This window comes from Tursiops truncatus, chromosome X, assembly GCF_011762595.2.
Source record: "Tursiops truncatus isolate mTurTru1 chromosome X, mTurTru1.mat.Y, whole genome shotgun sequence".
Lineage (NCBI taxonomy): Eukaryota > Metazoa > Chordata > Mammalia > Artiodactyla > Delphinidae > Tursiops > Tursiops truncatus.
The window spans coordinates 89,804,793-89,829,569 of NC_047055.1; the positions used below are offsets into that span (position 1 = coordinate 89,804,793).

Genomic DNA, 24,777 nt, shown 5'->3' on the forward strand with positions numbered 1-24,777 from the left:
TATGCAGGGACCCCCGGCCCCGGAAAGCCCGTCCAGGGATCGGGTTCACTTCCGGCTCCGAGGGAGCAGGCCCTGGGTTGAGCTGTCTCTGCCATCACTGCACACCTTGGGGCCACCAGCCCACATTAGTACCTTTGTGGCATTTAGTAAATATGTGTTGGCTTCTGCAGTGGGGAAGTGCTGTGGTTGCTGCAGAGGAAAGAGGTGTGGGAGCTGGGGTGGAGGGGTGGCGGGGAATGGCCACTTTCACGGCCAGAGGCAGCCCAGAAGGGCTTTGTGGAGGAGGGCAACTTTGACCAGGTGTCTCAAAGATCAGTACGAGGGGCTTCCCAGGTGGCGCAGTGGTTGAGAGTCCGCCTGCCGATGCAGGGGACACGGGTTCGTGCCCTGGTCCGGGAAGATCCCACATGCCGCGGAGCGGCTAGGCCCGTGAGCCATGGCCGCTGAGCCTGTGCGTCTGGAGCCTGTGCTCCGCAACAGGAGAGACCACAACAGTGAGAGGCCCACGTACAGCAAAAAAAAAAAAAAAAGAGGGGGCAGGAGACGAAGAGAGGGAGGAGAAAGAGGCAAAGAAGAAGGTGCAGGAAGGGGAGGGGGTGGAGGAGGAGGAAGCCCCACAACAGTTAATAATAATTAGTATTGTTATTAATTATATTATATTATAATTATTTATAATATTATATCGACTTTAATAACTATAATAATTATATCGAGATTATATTTTAATTATCTGTAGTATTGTGTTAATATTAATCATTCTAATTAATAATTATATTGGTTATTATGATTATTTATAAATAAATATAATTATTTATAATATAATTATTATTTTTATATTATTTATACTATATAATTTTGTTCTAATTATTTATAATATATTTAATTCTAATTGTTTATATTATTAAAATTATTTATGAGATATTATATAATATATAATTACTTTTTTTTTTTTTTTTTTTTTTTTGCGTTACACGGGCCTCTCACTGTTGTGGCCTCTCCCGTCGCGGAGCACAGGCTCCGGACGCGCAGGCTCAGCGGCCATGGCTCACGGGCCCAGCCACTCCACGGCATGTGAGATCTTCCCGGACCGGGGCACGAACCCGTGTCCCCTGCATCAGCAGGCGGACTCTCAACCACTGCGCCACCAGGGAAGCCCCATATTATTTTTATATATAATATATTAACTATATATTATTGGCCAAAGGCATGATGGCTAAGTACATAATAACAACTCATTTCTTGAGCACTAGCTATGTGCCAGGCACTGTGTTAAATGTTTTACATCATTATCTCATTTAATGCTCACAACTCGACAACCCCACAGGAATATTATAATTGTCCCCTCTTCCAGATGAGGTAAGTGGAGCCCAGAGCTGTGAAGTGACTTGGCCACAGTCCCTTAGCCAGTGTCAGCAATGGAACCCAAACCCAGAGCTGTCTGACTTCAGGGTCCACGCTCTTCCTGCTAAAAGCTGCCTACTAACGTTGGCATTTGAAATCCTAGAGGAGAAGAAGGAATTGCTGGTTTTCCTTCACGCTCAGAGGCCTTCTTCTCCAATTGTCCTACACTTAGTGGCCAAGGCAGGTGACCTGGCTGCTTCCAGCCCTGGCTCCTGAGAGGTCTGGGCTGGGAGTCTCCATCCACCCTGAGCTCCGCCCAGGAAGGGCATGGCGTCGATCTGCCCCCAAGCCCGGGATGACTCATGGCCGCACATTTAGACATCGCCAGGGGGCCGGGGGCCTCTCTGCATGGCACACAGTGGAGAGGCCCCAGTGGGCGGGGCGGGGGGACAAGAAAAGGTTCTTCACAACATGGTGAGCGGGTTAAAATGGCAGAAGGCCACAGAAAATCATCAGAAAGGGGGATGACTTTGTTTTTTTAAGAAGGAAAATGAGGGAAAAAAGTGTTAATATTTATAGTTTCTGTCATTTCTCCCATAAAGAAACACCATTCTAGATATAGCTGCCTCAGTAAATAGTCAAAAAAAAAAAAAGCTAGGATATTCCCTCCACTCTTTTTTTTAAATTGAGATATAGTTAATTTACAATATTGTGTTAGTTTCAAGTATACAGCAAAGTGATTCAGTTTTATATATATATATATATATATATATATATATATATATATATATATTCTTTTCAGATCCTTTTCCCTTATAGGTTATTACAAAATATTCAGTAGAGTTCCCTGTGCTATACCGTAGGTCCTTGTTGTTTATCTATTTTATATATAGTAGTGTGTATATGTTAATCCAAAACTCCTGGAGCTCTTACAAGGAGACAGAGGAAACTGGGTAGAGCTGTGTGCTTCCCTAGACCAGTGTTAGGCTGTCAGAACGTTCCAGTCAGTTGGGGAGTCTCTGTGAGTGTGTAATTACCCCAACCAGGCAGATTTGCCCAGGACCACGCCCAGGGCCAGTGCAGCAGTTCCCAAAACTTGAGTCACCCAAGGGTCACCTTCATAATTTTTGCCCTATCCCAGAATCTACTGCCTGCACTGTTATTTTTTTAAATATTTTCTTTAAATCAGCCTTAAGTTGACCCTCTTTTTTTCCCCCCCATAACCTCTTCCTAAGCCGTGATGTCTGTGAAATCTGAAATGCTAGTCATATTTCTTCAACTATACAACTCTTCAAATAAACACATTTCCCTGAAGCCTGAATACCCTCTAAAATTGTAGCAAGGGCATCGGCATTCTCTTACCTCGCTTGGGGCAAATTTGTTGAAATGCAATCTACAATATGGAAAGAAGAGCTGCCTTTTCTGAAGCCCTCCATCAACAATGGAATAAAAAAGTGGTGGGGGGAGGGACGGGGGGAGCAAGGTATTGCCATGTTCCAAGAGGTATAAACAAGGTTAAGGGATGCTTTGCTGACGTGTCTTGAGACGTTGGGTACCTGAGTAAGGCTGATATTTCTGTCTGCTCTTGGAGAGAGAGAGAGAGAGAGAATGAGAGAGAGGGAGGGAGGGAGGGAGGGAGGGGGAGAGAGAGAGAGGGAGGGAACTGTCTCAGGAGGTTTTTCTCTCTAATCCTCTAATGCCTCCTCCTCTCGCTTGGCAGATCTTCCCGGGTGCCGAGGGATGGCCACTGCCCAGGTACCTGGGCTCCTGCGGCAGATTTCTGGTCAGCACTAGCACCAGCCCGCTGCAGGAATTCTATGGTGCACCCGCAGACCAGGCGGCCGACCTGGCCTACCAGCTCCTGGGTGTCCTGGAGTCCCTGAGAAGCAACGATTTGAACTACTTCTTCTACTTCACCCACGTGGATGTGGACATGTTTGGCATCTTCAACAACGGGCATCTGTTCATCCGGGATGCCAGCGCACTGGGCGTCATCGACAGGCAGGAAGGTACCCAGCATGGGCCTGGCTGAGCAGCTGTCAGAGGGGAAGCCAGGGTGACAGGCGCTAGGGAGGGGTGACAACGGGGCCTGGGGGTGGGGTGTGGCTCACACCACTGGGCCTCGCCAGTCTCCCTGTGTCATAGTGAGAGCAGCCCAAGTTTGGGACAGGAGAGTCCCTCTCCCCGTTTTAAGTCTCTGCTCCAGCTCCAAAGGGGAACCGGACTTGACCTTGTCAGTACAGGAGGAGGAGATTTGCACTGTGCTATGGCCCCAGCTTCACCCTCTGAGGGCACTGCCGTTGTCCGATTGGGTCTGTGTAGCGCGGGGACATACATCTCCCCCTCAGAGCCTTTCTCATCAGATGCTTTATCTGAACTATCTGGCTGATTCAGTGGTACATTTCGCAATCCATCTGGGCACCTTTGCTTTTTATAAAGTTTTCAAATTGAAAAACATGGCACCGAATGAGGTGTATGAGTGAATCGTGTTTTTGATGATGTGCACAGGCTCATCCAGGGTTCTAGAACCCTTTGAACATCGCAGTCTGTAATGGTGACTAGATATTCTGAGCCCAATCGTAGGACAGAGGATTTTAATTTCCAATTTCTGATTTTGTTTATATGAGAAGGCCTACAAAGATAGACCAATTAAACTACGCTTACTCATGTCCTGATTTGCCTTTATCAAGAAGAATCAAATGAGAAGAAGTGGGGCTGATACCAGAATATTCGGGAATGTGAACCGCTGAATAGCAGTCCCCCTACAACCCACGGAAGGCATATTCTGGATTACCTGTTCTTTCTCCCAACTTTGTGTTTAAAGAGGGCACATGAAACCGGCCCTAGGAATTTCCTGAGCTCCCTAATTCAGTCATAATAATGGGAGAATCACGATATGCATGAGAGCCTTGCAATTAGAAGCCCAAGTTCTGGTAGGAAGAAGTGCGTTTTCCATCCCCAGGCCTCATCTTTTTTTTTTTTTAATTTTTTGGGTGGCATGCAGGCTCTTACTTCCCCGACGAGGGATCAAATCCGTGCCCCCCTGCAGTGGAAGCACAGAGTCTTAACCACTGGACCGCCAGGGAAGTCCCAGGCCTCACCTTATTATAGCCAAGAGAGTTCCCCCCAGGGTCTCATCAGGTGCCATTGTGTCCCTGAGCCCTAAATCTCCTGGTGACAGGAGATGCTAGGAGTCTGAACCACTTTGCCCAGCAATTCTCATTAGTGACGCCTTCCCGCAAGGAGAACAGGTTGTAGGGTGTGTGATGTCTTCCATTCTCTTGTAGGCAGCCAAGCGGCCTCCAGGGCGGGAGAGAATAAAGACATCTTCAGCTGCCTGGTCTCTGGCTGCCAGACCGAGCTGCCCTCCTGCGACACCATCCCTGAGAAGCAGAGCCTGGTGCTGGTGTGTGGCCAGGTGCTGCCCCCACTTCTCCAGGCCAAGTTCCCGTCCCCGGTGCAGGAGGAGATAGACGCCGAGCTCGCTCGCTGTGGGGAGGGAACCCGGCCAGACCCCGAGGTCCTCCAAGCCGCCAGCCGGCTGAAGGACATCTTGAGGCCCCTAAGAACCTGTGACCCCAGATTTGCCTACCGCTACCCAGACTGCAAGTATAATGATAAGTTCTGAGGGGCTGGAGCCTTGCTGGCCTCCGGGGACCACTTCCTTGGAACTTCCGCTGCCTGCTCGCTTGCTGCATGGTTGAAAGAAGCTGCTCCCTTTTAGACACTGGGAGAAAGGTACCTTTGTTTCCCAGGGAGAAAGGAACATGCCAAACATCAGAGGGCAGTCGTGCCATCGGGTGGCATGATTACCCCCACTGGCTGGGTCACCGTGGAAGAGCCCAAGGGTGGGCATCGGAAGAACCAGGTGTGGACGCTCACTCGGCCTCTTTGAGCCTCATTTTTCTCTCTTCTCCACCAGACTCTTGAGTTAGTGCAAAAACACAGAGATATGAAGGGCCAGGGACACGTGCTCCCTCCCCCCAGCCCAGGTGGTTACAAAGAATGTTCCAGAAGCATGCACGGCCAGGGCAAATGTGACAGAGCCGTGGAGGTCAAAAGGCTGGCACGGAGGGAAGACTGTACCCCTGCCCTAGCCCTCCTGCTACGCTCCCCGCGCTGCCACAGGGTGAGGAGACTGCAGGACAAGGGGACACGTGGACGGAAGGCCCTTCTGTCCCAGAAGTGTCCAGAGAGGCACTTCATGGTGTGGGAAGGAGCCAGGGGTAAGAAGAGAAGAGGGCTGGGCTGGGGGCCAATGTGTTTGTCCAGGTCCTCTGAGAACCAGGTGTCAAGACAGGATTAAATGGGCAAGGATTGTATCAACATTAAGGAAGATGCCTGGCGGGGGGGAGGAAAGGAGGAGGGAGCCGGAGAAGGCTGGGAGAGCCATCAGGCCGGGCTGTAAGGTTGACCCCTCCCTCCCCCAAGCAAGGGCAAGAAGGTCAGGTTGGGGCATCCCAGACTGCCATCTGCACAACCGAAAGAAGCTTCGGCGAGACCGTCAGGGTGTCCTCGAGGCAAAGCCAGCCATCAGAGGAGCTTCGCAAGAATGGAGAGCCCTCATATTCCTGTGGCAGGGAACAGCCCGTGGGAAGCGTGGCCTCAGCCCAACCGCAAAGATGGATTTCAAAGCACAGCGCAGGGCGCTCAGCCAGTTCTGCTCCCTGGAGCAGAAGGTCTGTGAGTTCGAAGATTCTCATTGTAGCCACAGCCGGGAACCAGGGCCAGCTCTCTCCACACCGTGGCCTCCAGGGCAGGACTCTTAAGTAGTCTGAGAATTTTCATTCAAACTTGGCCTTACAGGTCATTCTAAAAATAGTTTTTCAAGGTCAGCCAACGGAATATATTTTATTCAGCAGTTTGCTTTGTGTCTTTAAAATGTTTAGCCACGTGGTATGTGGGTCTCTGTGCATACTCCTGCCCGGGCCCCTCAAACATTAGTGGGGCTTCCTTGGACCTTTGCCCAGCCTCCCTGCCAGCCCTCCACCCCCCAGGCACCTCTCAGTCGGCTTCCTCTTTTCTACCTCTGAATCACCACCTTTAAGGTCAGAGTGCCTGGCTTAATAGGCTTCACGCTGCAGACGGGGAAACTGAGGCTCAGGGAGGAAGAGTGACTTGCTGGGATAGTTCCAGAACTCCTGCTACCCGTCCAGGCTCCTCTTGCCTTCCCCTTCAGCCTCTGTCCTGCCCAATTCTGGTCCCTCCACTCACATTTAAAGAGTAGCCAAGGAAAGTCCTGTTCGGTGGTACACCGCGGTGCGGTTGGGAGTTCCCTTTTGACTGCTCCGGGCACTACCTCTGGGGCAACCGTAACAGTGAGGATGCCAGGCCAAGCTTCTGGGAGGGCAGGCTTGGGCTGCCTGAGAGTCTTTGAGACAGTTGCTTCCTGGCTTGGTCTGGAGAGCGAGGATTGACCATCCTTCCCAACACCTTGCTTTTTGAGCCCAGTGAAATTGATCTTAGACTTCTGGCCTTCCGAACTCGGAGAGGACAAATTTCTATCGCTTTAAGCCCTCGCTGTGGAGTCATTTGTTATAGCAGCCACAGGAAACAAACACATACCCCGAACTCTTAGTGTCTGCTTCCAGAGAACCCAACTTGCAATGCTCCCCAGCTCCAGTCTATTGTGATGGATTCAAAAGCCAGACCCACCAGGAAGGAGTGTGTTATGCGTCCATAACCAGGGCTGGGGCTTGGACGGTTCCGTTCCTCCACTGACTAAGTCCTGGGCATCATTGAAGACCCTGAGTCCTACCTTGACCCAAAGCTTTTCCTGACAGCCCAGCTCCCAGCAAGCCTTTTCTGAATCCTACCTCTGTACCCCTGAACCCCAGGCCCGCACCCATTTGAGGCTAACCTCAAGGGTATTCCAGAGAGATCTGTGCTCCGCCTTCCCATCCAGCTGGGAGCTCCCTGAAGATGCTAGTGGCACAGAGCTCTTTGTATTCCCCGTAGCAACCAGCACAGGGCTAGGCACAGAGCACGTGCTCAGAAAATATTCTTGCTGAGAATAATGACTGTGTTCTTCAATCCTTTTTCTTTTGTGCTCTTCATACACCATGTGCTCTAGACTGATTTATTGTGTCCCCCGCAAAAATTCATAGGCTGAGATCCTAACCCCCAACGTGATGGTATTTGGAGGTCATGGGGGTGGAGCCCTCATGAATGCCCTCATAAAAGAGACCCCAGACAGCTCCCTCACTCCTTCCGCCATGTGAGGACACAGCAAGAAGGTCCTGGCTATGAACCAAGAAGCTTGCTCTCTCCAGACACTGAGTCTGCCAGCCCCATGATTTTGGACTTCCTGACCACCGGAACTGTGAGAAATAATTGCTGCTTATAAGCCACCCAGTCTGTGGTATTGTTACAGCAGCCCAAACGGACAAAGACACCATGTTGAACATATACAAGCCGCAGCCACATCCTCGAGAACAGCTCTTTCCCCTCAACAGCCAGGAGACAAGTGAGTCAACCCTCAAGAGACCTAGCCATCGTACTATGTTCTCATCCCCCTGGAATCTGATTGGAGGCATTATTTTTTCTGCGTTTCGCCAGCCACTGTCTTTCTGCCTGCAGGACCGGCTGCATAATTTGTGGGACCCCCTGCAAAATGAAAACGTGGGGCCTCCTGTCACTGAGAACTGCAAGATGGGGCCAGCAGAGTGTTAACCTAAGTGCAGGCCCCGTACGACTGTACGTTGATGCCCACGAAGCCAGCCCTGGCTGCCTGCGAATACTAATTAACCTCTGTGTAGAGGGTTCTTGGAGTTTACTGGGGTCTCACTTGATCTCCACAACCAAGGGGAGTATCTGTGGAGCCAGAGGTGATATAAAATATTTAATAACCATCATGGCAAAGGAACTGACATAGGAGAACAGACTCCATTGGCTTCAGCTATCAGCTCAGCGTCCCCACAGCTCTGCGGGCAAGTCCTACTTTTCAAACAAGGAAACTGATTCAAGCGATTTGCTCAAAGTGACAATTTTTAGGTCTCCTGCTTTCCTAGTCCTCCCCTGTAGCATCTAACTTCTGCCTATAAGTGATTGCATGAGCCTGAATGTTTCCTCTAGAGCTAAAATAAATACTTTGTTGGATTTGTATTCATTTTGAAAAGGTCTAGAGCCCTGGAATCAGACAGACCTGGCTTCAAATCGTGACTCTGCTGGTTACTGTGTAACCTTGGGCAAGCTGCTTAACCTCTCTGAGTCTCTCTTTCCTCACTCATAAAAAGATGAGAAAAAGATTTACCCTTGCAGGGTTATTATCCTATTTAAATAATACACTGTTTCTCAAGAGCCTGGCACATACGGGCGTTCTATATTTAATGGTAAATGTAGGGCAAGAGCAGAGGGCTTCCTGGCAGAAAGGGCTCCTCACACAGCCAAGGTGAGTGCTGCAGCCTCTCTGGAGGGACGCTGATCTCTGTCCCAAAGCTCTGCTCCAGACCAAAGGAACCACCAGGCTGCCGCAGGCTGCCGGACAGTCTGACTGGGGCCATTTTTCTTCCCTCCCACTCTCCAGACTCTGGGATGATCATGAATGGCAGCCGGGCAGCCACTACACTCGCCTCCACAGCCTAGGTCTCCACCAGGCTCAGGAGGGAATCCTCCTTGAGCAGGTAACGTTGGGATCCTTGGGAAGTCCACCCGCGCTTAGTATCCGAGAGGTTCAAGTATCCCTCTTGGCCCATTGAAAGCTCACAGCTCACTGCCTGTGTGTGGTGATGTGGCTTTCCTGCCCACTTCAGGCCTGTTGCTCACATATATTGACACAGCTGAGCTCACGTGCACACAAGTATAGTCAGATCGGTCTGCAGCTCTTCACGTCATTTTTAAAAAATGGTTGCATCTGCGGACTGTGCGGGATGGTCAACACCCAGGCTGAGGGCCCTGATTTGCAGATGTAATGACCCTCTAAGAAGACAACTTAGAGGAATAGGCCAGCAAAGGGGAGCTGAGCAACCAGTGACCCGCCCATTGGAGCTCTTTGTAGAAGCAGACAAGGAGAGAGAGCACCCCCAGCCCACTAGGGTGAGCAGGGCATCGTCTCAGGTCTGAGCTGCCTGTGGCAGCGCAGAGGGATCAGCGGCTCTGGAAGCAGACTCGTCTGCTTTCAGATCTTGTGCCAGCCTCTCTCACCAAAATTAGTACGTCGAAGTTATTGATTGCAGCGTTGTTTGTCATTGCAAATACAGAAAACAACTTCAGTGCCCGTACATGGGAGAGTGGTTGAATAAACTGCAGTACATCCACACAAAGGAGTGCTATGCAGTTCTACAAATGAATAGGGAAGGTCTCTAGGAACTGACATGGGATGATTTGCAAGATATAGTATGACGTGAGGGAAAAAAAGCTCACAAGGGTATTTATAGGATGCTACCTTTCATGTAAGAAAGAAGAAGATATAAGAAAACACTTACGTATCCGTTCACCTGTGATGCAAAAAAAGATATACACACACACACATACACACATATGTATGTGTGTGTGTATATGCATGTGTGGGTGTATAGATACATAGATCTAAAGAATAAACCAGGGGGCTTCCCTGGTGGCGCAGTGGTTGAGAGTCCGCCTGCCGATGCAGGGGACGCGGGTTCGTGCCCCGGTCCGGGAAGATCCCACATGCCGCGGAGCGGCTGGGCCCGTGAGCCATGGCCGCTGAGCCTGCGCGTCCAGAGCCTGTGCTCCGCAATGGCAGAGGCCACAACAGTGAGAGGCCCGCGTACAACAAAAAAAAAATTTAAAAATAAATAAAGAATAAACCAGAAGCTAATGAGATTGGTTCCCTGCAGGGGGTGGGTGTCAATGCAGTGGAAAGAAGAGAGGAATGGGAGTGGGGCAGCAGGGATGAGGGGGGAGTGAAACTTTTCTGAGCATGCCTTTTTGTATAACTCTGACTCTTAGAACCATGGGAATACCTCACACAACCCACAAATAAATAGTTAAGATCAACCAGGAGGTGGGTTGAACTAAAATGAAATACAAAGAATAACAGATGGACCCAACTGTATTACAAATGAATAAAATAACTACACAGAGGAACTAACTTAAGTAACTTGGAAACTAAGCCTTTTGACTACATAGTATAAGACGAAAAACATCAAGAAGTGTACACACACTTTAAAACGGTTAATTTTATGGTATGTGAATTTTACCTCAATTTAAAAAGAGAGAGGAAAGAAAGAACCATCCACAAAATCTGTGCTCTAGTCAGTAAATATTTTTCTCATGAAGATCTGGGTTAGCAATTCCGAAACTAAGTTTTGAGCAAGCAGGTAAATATGTTGTGGATGGTGAGAGACGGGCTTCTCATGGCTCGAGAAAGGAGTTACAAGTCAAGAAAGAGGGAATTTTGTGTTCCTTCCAATTTTGAAGTCTGATGTTAGACTGGAACTGGAGGTATCACTATGAACTCAGGCTTTCTTTTTTTTTTAATTTTTATTGGAGTATAGCTGCTTTACAACACTGTGTTAGTTTCTACTGTACAGCAAACTGATTCAGCTATACACATACAGATATCCCCTCCCTTTTGGACTTCCCTCCCATTTAGGTTATCACAGGGCACTAGGTGAGTTCCCTGTGCTATACAGCATGTTCCGCTCAGTTGTCTATTTTATACATGGTACCAATAGTGTATATGTTTCAATCCCAGTCTCCCAATTCCTCCCACCCCACCCCTTTCCCCCTTGGTATCCATACATTTGTTCTCTACGTCTGTGTCTCTATTTCTGCTTTGCAACTAAGATCATCTATACCATTTTTCTAGATTCCACATATATGCGTTATTATACGATATTTGCTTTTCTCTTTCTGACTTACTTCACTCTGTATGACACTCTCTAAGGATTTCTCATATGTATGCACAATGCCCAAATAGCAGTCAGTGCTCACAAACGGTCCTCAATGGCAGACAGACATCAGAACCAATTGGCAAAATGCCCAAATAGCACTTCGTGCTCAAAAGAGGAGTTTGTCCGGGTGCACACTGGTGGACTTGGTCAGTCTTGGAGCTCATCAACTCATCCATATGTATGTTTCCATCCCACCGCTCACATCACTAAGATGTGAGTGTACAGAAATATATTTCTTAGCTCTGTCTCTGAGAGGGTCTATAAGCAGTGACACCCCAGTACCTAGTGCCTGGGTCTTGGTTTCTTCAGTAAAAGAAAGCAGAGCTCTTTGGAGAAATGGCTGATTCCAAGACTAGACAGGGAAAGTACAAGATGAGCCTGGAATACTCTTGTGTTGCCAGAAAGGAAGGGGCTCCCAGGAGGCAAATTTGGGACAATTTGTATATCAAATAAATAATGGTAGTAATAACACATAGAATAAAATCAATTCTTATGAGACCATACTGATATAAATAAATAAACAGATAAGTAAAGAAATGGAGGAGGCAAGAGCTCTTCCTTATGGTAGAATTCTAATTAGTAAATGTAGAAGAAATGATGGGAATGGAAAATCACCACTTGGCAAACACCACAGTAATAATTCTTGCAGGCAGGTATCACCAGTGAGGCTAAAACTAGTAGATCATAGTATGAGAAGCAGGATGTTTGCATCGTCTCAAAGTTATCTCGCCACAACACACTCATAATTACAAAGGGAAAAATAGTAAATTTATGCTGAAGACACCTGGCAGACACAACTTCTACCAAGTGATCAAGGTCAACGTCACTAGTCATAAGTCACACAGACATCAGGTATCCTCTGATATGATGCACTGAGAGGGGCACCGCATCACTTTGGTGGTATTCTTGCCCCAAAGGCCAAACCTCAATTGAATCATGAGATAACATCAGACATATTGAGGGACAACCTACCACTAGCCATGAGAGACCAAGAGAGACTAAGGAATTGTCACAGATTGGAGGAGACTAAGGAGACATGAGAACTACATACAATGTGGGGTCTTCAGTTGGATCCTGGAGCAGAAAAAGGATATCAGTGGTGTCGATACCCACCAGCCCAAACTCACCAGCAACACTGCTGTAGTTGCACAAGATGGAGTTATTGCTCATCAAAACAAGGGAGAGCGCACATCATGGAGCAACGTGAGGTGTCTCAGTAAGAGGGGGTTAGAAAGGACTTTGTAGAAGATTTGGGCTCTTTAGGTGATTTGGGGGAGGGTTCAAGGAAGCAGGGCTTTGCTCTAGATTGAATGCTATCAGGAAGAGGGGTAAATCCATGATTGCACATCTCAATAGATCTTATCTATAAAGCAGGAGGAATGAAGCAAGGTAATGCCATAGTTAGGAAAGCAGCAGTCACTCACAGTAGCCAGGATAGGGGGATGTTTGGTCATTTTTGTTTAAACAATGTTCATGTCGTTGTTTGTGTTCCGACCTTAGTAGACTTCTTTTGTCTTGGTTCATCGTGGTCACAGAGTGGTCTTGTTTAATGTTAGTGATCTGAGAAATTGTTTAGGTTCAAGGAGAACACAAAGGCCCAGCTGCGAGGCCCAGGCCAGCTCTGAGCAACACCAAGAGGAAGGCCTGACGATGCCAGGCCGGTTCCCAGCTACAATGGTCCACGTTTCTCTTTCTCAGTGGGACAACTGTTGAAATTCCAATAAGATCTATTAGATCAGTACACAGTATTTTATGGAAGCTCCCACATGCCGCGGAGCAACTAAAAACCCGTGCACCACAGCTACTGAGCCTGTGCTCTAGAGCCCGCGAGCCACAACTACTGAGCCTGCGTGCTGCAGTCACTGAGCCCACGCACCCTAGAGCCCGTGCTCCGCGTCGAAGAGTAGCCCCTGCTCGCCACAACTAGAGGAAGCCCGCGTGCAGCAACGAAGACCCAACACAGCCAAAAATAAATTAATTTTTAAAAATAAATAAATTAATTAATTAAATAAAATTATTCCAAAATAAAAAGTCAAAAAAGCAACTCAGTGCATGAAGCAGAAATTGTTCAGCACCAGGTAAAGAAGCTGGCTTGCATATTGGGGCTGTGCTATATAAAACAGAAGACATAAAACAAAACACAAAAGCATTATATGTGTGACAAGATGGCCCTGACTAAGAAAAACACATGGAAACTGAGTTGGATTAAAAGGAAGATTCAGATGTGTATAACTCAGTCACTTTGCTGTATGGCAGTGATTGGCACAGCATTGTAAATCAACTCGACTTCAACTTTAAAAAATAAAAATAAATAAATAAATAAATAAAATTAAGATTCAGGTCTGCCATCTAGGGCTCACTCCAGGGTGATGCTCATTGAGTAGAAGAACCACTGCACCATTTCCTTTGTTCAATTTGCCCGAGTGAATATGCCTGTACTAGAACCAGGGTTACCCCTACCACACTGGAAGGCAGTAGAGACTTGGGGCTCACACACTCACTTCTGATTCCTTCCTTTCTACCTACAAACCATGGTGCCTCATGTAGAGAGTTGAAATCCCCCTTCACACACCCTCACCCAAACCCCGCCCCTGACCTGCCCCCAGCCATTTAGCTGAATCCAGCTTACCACCTCATGCCCCTACCTGGAGCTTCTCTCTGAAAAAATCATTCTTTAGGGCGAATTGTGCCAAATGTGAGTTAATATTTCCTTCGTCAAAATAACACATTTGTGTGCGTGTGTGTGTTTTTAAAATAATCCTACCCAAGGCAGGCAAAATTTCAGGAAAAGAGGCAAGTCATGGAAACTTGGTGAAAATATAATCCTATCGAAAAGCAATCTGGCAATGTTCATCAAGAGCCTCAAAAAGAATTGCACACTCTACCCAATAATTTCACTTCTGGGACGCTATTCAAAGGAAGTAATCAAGAATGCAGAGCGAGTTATGCACAGACTGACTGTTAAAAATCATGGATTGAACACTTGTAACCCCTACTAAAATGAGAGTAAGTGGAATTTTTAATAGGTATAAACTACCACATGGGGAAATGAGAGAGGAGAAAATAGAAACAAAATTTTGAAAGCTGGAAAGCAAATAACTTAGCAGGACCAAAAGAACTGAATCCTAAGCTGGCAACAAAGGACGCTGAGAACCATCCCAATTCACATCACAGAATCTCTCAAAACGTTGAAGAATTTATGGCTCTAGATCCCTCAAGAAATTAGGGAGAAGGCTGAAATAAGGGTGACGCTATTTTAAGAAGGAATTGGATGCCAGTTTTCCCCCATCCTCCAACCCTTCACAGCCGGGTAATGGCCAGGTGATGGCCCTCCAAGATCCAACAGATCGGAAGCTCCTTCCCTGGAGGGAGTCAATCCAAGGGTTTTCAGGGACAGCACAGAGACTAGGGCAGCAGGTCACCCTGAAAACTGGGGGATTAAGCGCATGTATGCACAGTGGCTGTGCACTTCCCCCCAAGGCAGGAGAACTGACAAGTGAGCCTCCTGGGAAAAGGCTAAAAAATCCCAACATCAGAAGTCCCTCAACCACCCCCCACCCCCGCCACATAAGGTCACAGCTGGCAGACCCCACTGACTGTCTAGAGCATCCAGTCATCTTTTTAGTTCCTCACTCCTTTCTATTTTTTTCTAACACTATTTTAAAATCATTTAAGGCTTTCAGAAGAGTTGAAAGAAAAGTACAAATAACTCCCATATACCCTGTGTTCACATTCCCGTGTTAAATTTTTTCCTGTGTTTGCTTTATCATTTTCTCCCTCTCCATCTCTCTCTCTCTCTCTCCCCCACCACCCCTCTCCTCCATTTTTTTCTGAACCCTTTTAGAGTAAATTGCAGATGTGCCCCTAAATGCTTCAGAGTTTATATCCTAAAAATAAAATAAAGGCTTACATAATAACCACAGCACAAATCTGAAAATCAGGGGATTAACACTGATACAACACTGTTATCTACCTACAGGCCTTATTCAAATTTTGCCAATTTCTCCAATATTGTCCTTCATAGAAAAACTTTTTTCTGGCCCAGGATCAATTCTGGATCATATATTGCATTTAGTTGGCATGTGTCTCTAGTCTCCTTTAATCTGGAACAGTTTCTCAGCCTGTGTGTTTCATCACTTTGACATCTTTAAAGAGGAAAGGCTGGTTATTTTGTAGAATTTCCATCAATCTGGATTTGTCTGTTGTTCCCTCATGACTCAGTTTAGTTTTTTTTATTTTGGGCAGGAATGCCTCAGAAGTGATGCTGTGCTCTCTTCATTGCAGTCTATCAGAAAATACATGAGGTCAGTTTGTCCCATTTTTGGTGACATTCACTTGGTTAAGGTGAGGTCTGCCAGATTTCTCCACTGTACATTTACTCTGTAATTGGAGAGGAAATACTTTGAGACTATGTAAATGTCCTGTATTCATCAAACTCACACTCACTAATTTTAGCATCCACTGATGATTCTTGCCTGAATCAATTATTACTGTGATGGTTGCCAAATGGTGATTTTTAAATGTTTATTATTCCTTTTACATTTATTAGCTGGCATTCTAGTGTAAAAAAACCTTTTCTTCCCTCCTACTTACTTATTAATACATTTATATAAATACATATGGACTCGGAGATTCTTATTTTATTCAACGGTTATAATTTATTATTATCATTTCTTTGGGTGATCCAAATTTTCCCAGGTTTGGCCAGTGGAAAAATTCCCAGGAAGTCAAACAAAAAGTCAGACTAAAAATGAGAGAAAAAATTTAATTACAGAATTAGTTCAGGAGGTCTTATCGAATAATAAGACTTCCAAAGAGGATACACACACACATAGACAGACACACAGACACCACACAGTGACATAGGCACACACACAAAGGCATATATAGAGACACAGACACATACACCCAAACACAGATACAGACACAAACATGGACACACACACACAGATACACAAATAGAAACATACACAGACAGACAGACACACACACACAGGAGGAAATCATCAACAACAAAATTAAATTTCCCAGAATGAAAGGACATTAGTGTTTACATTGGAAGAACTTTTGGAGTGCCCATTACAAAGGATGACTGTTCAGAGCTCTAGGGACAAAGGAAAGACCCTACAAGTTTCCGGAGGCTGGGGAGCGGGACGGATGATCACATATGAAGGGTCAAGAGTCAGAACAGCCTTGTATTTCTTAACAACATTAGAAGCCAGTAGAGAATGACTTCCAACTTCTGAAAGAAAACTATTTCCCACCTTCAATTCTCTATCCAAACAATCAGTCAGTTCTATATCTATTCAAACTACCAATCTTAGACACCCAAATTTTCAGAAGTTTTCATTTTCAAGCACTCTGTCTTAGGACACTATTGGAGGATATGTTCTACCAAAAGGGGACCGTAGACCAAGATAAAGGAGACCTGAGATATAGGAAACAAGGGATCCAGTATGGGAGAAAGGTGAAGAGGTCCCTGGATGATGATGGCAAAGGGTGGTCCCAGGAGACAGCTGTGCACCAGGCATAGGGCCGTGTAGTCCACAGGGGAGCAGGTCGGAAGGCTTCAAGAGCCATACCTTTGGGAAGATGCAACTCATACAAACCTGATACATCTGAATGTTTTGAGAGAAGATTTAGACCATCGGATTTGAATTAACAATGAATACATAGAAAACCAAGCAAAGGACTTAACAACACAATTAAGAACTTCTGAGAAAATAAAAAGTTATGCAGGAAAGGAAAAGTGAGCATTGTATACTACATGGCTCAGCTTTGAATGACATTTATATAGACATAGGAATCAAAACTGTTAAAGTAACCAGATTAGGCCCAAGATGGAGTCACTCATGCTAAGCCACATGCCAGCAAGCCAAAATTTAAAGAAGTTTCTATGCTCGGCTCTCCCGGAAAAGGAAGGCCTAGGTCAGCCAATCAGCGCTTGCCTGCTCTGCACAAGATACCTCACCTGGTCCAACACTTCCCTTTTCACCATATAACCCATCAGCAAATGCCCAGTGTGACTTCCTTGTTCTGCTCACTTTGGTCCATAAAAATCTCTCACCTTGTACAGCTCTGCAGAGTTCCTTCCTATCTGCTAGATTGGATGCTGCCATAATTCATGAATCACTGAATAAAAGCCTACTAGATCAGCACATTGTCTGTGGAAATTTTTCTTTTAACAATACTACATATTAACTTAGCCAGAATGATGATATATTCATATTGGGAGTATGGGAAGAGTGTGCATGGGAGGGGAGGGCTAGGAAGAGCAAAAATAAAGCAAAACAAGTCTGTATCTTCCATAGCAGAGATTCAACAGATAATGCCTACAACAGAAAAATCAAGAAGTCTCCATTCAAACCTGTTATTTACAGAAGTGGTAGTAAGTAGACAAAAGAATTAGCTAAAAGATATTGTTAGCCGTTTGACAAGGCAAATGAGGGGAAAAGGTGGGGGGAAGCTGGTTTTTTTAACAATCCCTGCAGCACTATATGACTCTCCAAACTATATACGTCTATAACTTTGCCAAAAATTTTTTTTCTAAAGCAACACTAGAAGACTTTAAATAGAAGAAACAGAAGACTTATGCATTGAAATTATAATCACACCATTATTTTAAATAGCAGAGAGCTGTATATAATTTAAATTCCCGAGAGTGGAGAAATGCCTATGTATTTAGGGTTGCACCCACACAATTATATACGCAAGTACATTAAAATACCATTTACAGAGAAGTTATAATGCCATGACCCCAATGCTAAGTGAAACTAACAGATAAAAAAAATGTTCTATATGTGTTGAGTTTTTCTGTTCCTGTTTTTTGTTTTTGTTTCTTTTCTTTCTTTTTCTTTTTCAGTAAATAAAGTTTTGCACAGAAATAAGACTGCAAGTAAAGATAACAAAATATTAACAGTGGTTGGATTCAGATAAAGGGCTTTGGATTCTTTAGAAAATGATTTCTATTTTTCTGTATTTAATAAATATTCTTTTTGAACTTTAAAAATATTTTAATAACAATATTAAGTATGTGTTCACTATACAAAAATTGAAAGCATTAACATGGACCAAGAATAAAAGAAAAGGCATCCAGATGTTTTGTTTTGTTTTGTTTTGTTTTGCTGTACGCGGGCCTCTCACTGTTGTGGCCTCTCCCGTTGCGGAGCACAGGCTCCGGACGCACAGGCTCAGTGGCCATGGCTCACGGGCCCAGCCGCTCCGCGGCATGTGGGATCTTCCCGGACTGGGGCACGAACCCGTGTCCCCTGCATCGGCAGGCGGACTCTCAACCACTGCACCACCAGGGAAGCCCCAGATGTATTTTTTTATTATGAAAAAATGCAGACATTTTTAAAGAGCGGAGATTTCTCCCTCATGCATGCCCAGTGGCCTGGGACCAGCCATGCCCAAGACAGTCTGGCCAACTAGGACTTGACCAAGGCCTCTGAGTCTTGGTCTTGACTTTGAGACAGACTTCATTTGCAGCGCCAAGATTGCTTTTTAAAAAAAAAAACCGAGATAAAACCTTATTGAAAAAAAATCTGAAGCTGTTTTGATGTTTATTTTCCAGTTAAGTCCCAGGAACTAAAAAGAAACCCACACAAAGTTTCAGAAGAATTTCAGAAACTGGGTGACTAACAATGAAAGTTGGAAAAACTCATTTTCACATTGACCATCCCTTTTGTTTTATATGCTTCAGTGCTAAATCCGCAGCCTGCTTTCTCTCAGTTTCCATTTGAGTTGTGCGTTGCTCCTTAGAGCTGTGAGTTGTGCGGGGAATCATAGTTTATATTGCCCTCATGTACTCATAGAAAATGGGGAGTAATATTTTTACATTAAAAAATTTTTGTTAAGGTTGCACGTGCATAATTTCGGGCTACTGTTACACCAAAGAGTAATCCACAATAGAGCTTTTCGTGGATAGATGCATGAAAATTACATGTTGAAGACGGAGGGAGAGAGAGAGAAATCCAACTTGTCGTCCCACTGTTGGGACCCATGGGAGGAAAGAAAGGGAAGCAGGGGCCACTCTAGGCTGAGTGAAAGGGGACAAGCGACTCTGCTCATGAAGAAAGCGGCTCAGCGTAGACAGAACAAGCAAGTGAGGCCACGGTGTTGGTGGGAGAGGCCCTCTGAGAACAGGAGGAAACTCCAGCACAGAACTGGGCAGCAGCTTTGGGAGGCACTCTGGCCCTTCAGTAAAGCAGTCTTAGTCTCCAACCACTATTCCTTTGCCATTTTCTTTCTCCCCCCCACCCCCGGCTGTGTTAGGTCTTTGTTGCTGCACGTGGGCTTTCTCTAGTTGCGGTGAGCGGGGGCTACTCTTCGTTGCAGTGCGCGGTCTTCTCACTGCGGTGGCTTCTCTTGTTGCGGAGCACGGGCTCTAGGCACGTGGGCTTCAGTAGTTGCGGCACGCGGGCTCAGTAGTTGTGGCACATGGGCTTAGTTGCTCCACGGCATGTGGGATCTTCCCAGACCAGGGCTCAAACCCGTGTCTCCTGCACTGGCAGGCGAATTCTTAACCACTGTGCCACCAGGGAAGTCCTTGCCTTTTTTTTTTTTAAGTTGCCATTTTTCTTCCTGTTTGGCAGCAAATCTGTGGGATTAACGCCCACTCTGTCACACTCTGGAAACTGTCTCAACTGGCTCTGTGACGTTCCTGAAGCAGCTGCCAAAAGGTTAAGAGGCTGTGAATAGGGTTGGCAAAAGCTCGTGCAATTTTTAGCAAATTATCTGTCTTCCCAGAAAGACAATGCCATAATTTGTTTCTGGAGGCTGAGGAATCCCTGGCCCAGTAGAGCCAGCCCCTGCACCCAGACCAAGTCAGGCCTCCCCTCTTGGGCCGACTCCACACAGACACCCCTACGAAGCAGCCCGGAACACTGGCTCCATTCACGGGGCCACGCTGCAGCTGCCTGCTCCCTTCCGCAGAGGACGTGCCTACGTGGCTCTTCCAACTAGCCGCCTTTCGTGTTCTGCTGGTTTGATGATTCCGTTCCTCACTTCCCACCCTTTCTTTCTTATTATTTTAATTGAGGTATGACTTAGACATCTAAGAGGTGTACCTCTTCAGTGTACCGTTTGATGAATTTTCATATCTCTACACCCACATGAGCACCATCATTACCCAAGAAACGTTCTCCGTGTAACTTCCCATTCACTACTGTGCCCCTTCCCACCTGCAACAAAGGTCATCATAATTCCAGATGGTCCCACCATAGATTCGTTTGGCCTGTTCTTGAAGTTCACCTAAATTGCACAGTGTGTACTCTTTTGCATCCGGTTCCTTTCACTCAACATGTTTTTGAGGTTTTTCCATGTCGTGTATCTGTTCTTCATTCCTTTTTATTGCTGAGTAGAACTCCATCGTGTGGAGATATCATCTATCGTTGATCCATTCATCCACTGAGGGACATTTGAGTTGTTGCCAGTTTGGAGCTATTAGAAATAAAGCCGTTGTGAATGTTCTTGTACGTGTCTTCGTGGGACATATGTACACTCCCCATTTTACTGAAGAATCCATTTCTCCTAGAGAAGACCAAGGCAGTTTGGTCTGGGTCCAAAGCCCTCATCGAGACCAACTAGACATTGGAGGGATGGCCAGAGGCCCGGCTCACAGATAGATTTAGAGCATCAAAGAACTGCCCCAATCTTTCCCAATCAAGGAAGCCATCCAATGCTTCTAACTGTCCAAAGGCAGGTGTGTCTGATGGCAATGAAATGCAATAGCAATGGGAGCCGTGACTGGGCTCAAGTTTTTATTTTTAATTAAAATTTTGTGCTTGGCTGAATTTCTTCAGATTCTGGCAAGTCTAACGTAAATGACGTGGACACCATCTGTGGGGTTTGAACCCACCTCTTCATAGATGGCCCTGTCTTATCCATTCATCCCTTAGCTGTACTATGGCACTCAGGAGAGGGTATTAGCGATGGGTCTGGAATAAAGACTACTGATTCCACCCCATACCATGGAGACCAAGGAAACTGATCTGGTCTCCTTTGCAGAATCTATGATGCTAAAGAGGGTTCCCCAAAGTTGCGATGATATCTGACTGTTTGCCCTACCCCCATTTCCACTCCTTAAGGGTAACTTCACAGATTTGTTGAATGTTTACTGTGTGCCAGGAACAAATCATTTTGTCATTTGCATGTTTGTTTCTTGCTTGCATTTACTTTTCATATAAACCCTGAGAGGTAAATATTATATTATTCTTTTCATGGGTGAGGAAACCATGACTTAGAGAAGATAAGTGTCTTAGGTTGGTGCCACCATAACAAACTACCACAGATTGGGTGGCTTAAATAACAGAAATTTATGGTCTCACAGTTCTGGAGGCTGGAAGCCCAAGATCAGAGTGCCAGCATGAGTAGGTTCTGGAGAGAACTCTCTTCGTGGTTGTAGACAGTGTCTTTTTGCCATGTCCCCACACGGCAGGGATAGGGAGCAAGTTCTCTGGTGACTTTTCTTATAAGGACACTAATTCCATCACGGAAGGCCCCACCCTCATGATGTCATCCAAACTTAATTACCTACCAAGGCCCCATCTCCAAATGCCATCACATTGGGAGTTAGGGTTTCAACATATGAATTAGGGAGGGGGACACATTACAGCGCATAGTAGTAAATTGCCCATGGGCACACACTAGTAAGCAGTGGACCTGGATTTGAGCCTAGGTCTGACTCTAGAGTCCACATACTTAACCATCATGCTATAATGTTTTGATGGTGTCAGGACCTTTGCTCACATTCACGTCCCACCTCCAACCCTCGGAATGGGATCCAGCTAGGCAGATCCTGTGTGCCAGGCCACAGGGTCAGATCACAGTGGCAGTGACTACCAACCAGGATGTACCACCAGACTCCAAGCCGAAGCCCACCCCTGCATTTGCTCTTTCTCCTGCTTGGGATTTCCTAGGACTAATCGTCCTCCAAAACCCAGCTGAAGCCTACCTCCTCCTGGAGGGGCCTTTCCTGCCGATACTGACTCTCAGTAGTTTCCCTCTTACTAAGCACTTCTTGTCTTCATTATCCATTATACAATCAGCCCCATGTTCACTATCTTGTTCACTGTCTCTACGAAACATTTTGCCATATGAGAGAAAGGGAAGATCTGAACTATGTCGGTTTAATGAGAATTCAGGAGGGGGGAGAAGTGCTAGAGAGTGTTCAGTTGAGGTCCTTGATTAGAACGAGGGGGAGATAATAAAAGATTACTACTCATGTGAGGATATTTGGCAGATTGAAAGAGGCTAAAAACCTGGATCCCTACTTCACACCTTACATAAACATTCTGATAGATTATAAAACTAAATGTAGACAAAACTTTGAAGCTATTGAATAGAATATGGGAGAATATCTTCATGACATGAGACCAAGGAAAGTTTTCTTAAATGAGACACAAAAAGCACTAATCATAAAACAAAAGATTGATACATCTGACTACACTAAAATTACAAATTTTTATTCATCAGACGACTCCATAAAGAAGCCACAAAGTGGAAGAAGATATTTGCAACTCATTCATTAACGAAGGACTCACATTCAGAATATATAAAGAATACTTACACCCAAATGAAAGGGGAAAAGACAACTCAGTATAACAATGAGCAAAATGCTGAAATAGCTGTTTCAAAGAAGTAAATCTAAATAGCTGATAAACATATGAAAAACTGTTCAACTTCATTGTTAAAGAGGGAATACAAATTAATACCATGATGATACAACACAATACGCGTATCATATTGGCAAACATTTAAAAGTCTGATAATACCAAATGTTGGGGAGGATGTGCAGCAAAGGTAACTCAGAATGGCTGATGGGTATGCAAACTGGTACCATCTCATTAGAAAATGGTTAAGCATATTCTGATAAAGGTGAAGATACACATACCCTTATGACCTAGCAGTTCTGCTCTTGGGTGTACACTAAAGAAATTCATGCATACATTCACCCCAATTTATGACAAGTTCCTCAAGTTTTCCATCTTTGTGTTTTGCTCTGTGCTTTGAGTATTTCTTCACTTGAGTTTACAAGCCACCATGTTGTGTCCTAACAATGACCATCCTTTTTTTCTAATCAGTTCCTGAATTGAGCAGTTGGGAAGTTATGCTGACTCAGAAAATATTTTGCACTGAAAGTGACTCCTCCCATGTTCATTTTTTTTTATTCAAGTGGTTATCTTGAACAAGTTTTGGTGAACATGTGTTAACCGTGATCTGAATTACCTCCTTTGTCTAGCTTCTGGGACTCCTTTGATGAGTTAGTTTTACTTGGGGCTGAAGTCCAGTTACTAAAGAACAGGGGCAATAGACCCCAATGTGGTAGAAGACTAAGTGGTCTCATCTCTCAGGGGCTAACCGTAGCAACAGGCAGGCTACCAGTTCCCTGCTGAAGCCCTAGAAGAAAACCCTCCTGCTCCAAGGTCACTTCACATCTCCCTAGACTCAGACATGGAAAGGACACAGTTCACCCTTTTAGCTACCTTTGGTCTCTTGGAAGTCCAGATAATCAAACCCACCTGAGGGAATCCAATGCCAGCCCCCAACCCCCACCTTGAGATCCATGCCCTGGTGAGCTGAGTGTTTTCCAGTTGCCACCTCATTCTAATCCCCTCCCTGGAGCTCTCCTACTCTGGTTCCAAAGCTTGACCAGTCCATCCAGAACAAAGCTCCACTCAAGTTTTCCCTGCTAGGACTCCCATGAGGCTCACAGTCTCACTTGCCCCCAGTTATCAGCTCCAAAAGTAGACCAGATCTGGGTCGCTATCCATATCCAGTGTGTCATCCTTACACGTATTTTTTAAAAGGAGCAAAATCCTGATACCAAAACCTGCCCAAACATAGCAAAGGGGAAAAAAAAATACCGTAAACCCATCTCGCTAATAACTAGAGATGCAAAAATACCAAATGAAATATTTTCAATTGAATACAGTGGCGCATAAGAAAAATGTTATACCTACTTCACTGTCAATTGCAAGGTGTCTATTCAAAAACATAGGTCTCCTCTCTGGCCTCTCACAGTGCTGCTTAAAGATTAGGTCATGAGGTCATGTTCTTAATATTAAGAGACGTTTTTTCCCCACCAGTCTGGGTAAGTAGACTTTTCGACTTTATGGTTTTCCAGAAGGAAGACATATATAATCACAACCACTTACTACTTGTGTGAAATACAGTATCTGAGAAAGACAAAGGTCCAACTGATGGTTACAGACCTTTTCTGTTCCTTCTGGAAGTTGATGCAGGCTTCTCATCCAGCCTCTAGAGGGCAGCCAGAAGGAAGAAATCACATTCTTGTGTTCTGTTGCACCCCAGTTGTCTCATCTCAATAGTTTCAGTGAGTCAGTGTTAGGGTTTCTGCAGACTTGGAAACCAACCCTTCAAAAAGGCCCTGGCCCTGGGTGGGGGTGTGAGGAGCTGGGAAAGGACACAAAGGCAAATTTTTAGGGTGATTGAACTCTTCTGGGGGTGGTGGATACATGACTCTATGCATATAGAGTGAACTTTCCTGTATATAAATTTTAAAAACTCAACAAAGTTGTCAGGGGAGACCAGGATGGATGGAATGCAGACTACGACA

The 24,777-nt window shown here is 45.5% G+C and overlaps 1 protein-coding gene across 3 annotated transcripts in view; it reads left to right on the forward strand.

Annotated features, from left to right (window-relative positions):
- Positions 1–8,458, forward strand: part of DIPK2B (divergent protein kinase domain 2B) — a 49,524-nt gene extending 41,066 nt beyond the window's left edge. For all 3 annotated transcript variants that reach the window (XM_073799452.1, XM_033849512.2, XM_073799453.1), the window contains 2 exons: positions 3,062–3,350; positions 4,629–8,458. In XM_073799452.1, coding sequence (XP_073655553.1) covers positions 3,062–3,350; positions 4,629–4,969 — 630 coding nt within the window. In that variant the 3' untranslated portion in view covers positions 4,970–8,458. The remainder of the gene's footprint in view (positions 1–3,061; positions 3,351–4,628) is intronic.
- Positions 8,459–24,777: the final 16,319 nt, after the last annotated feature.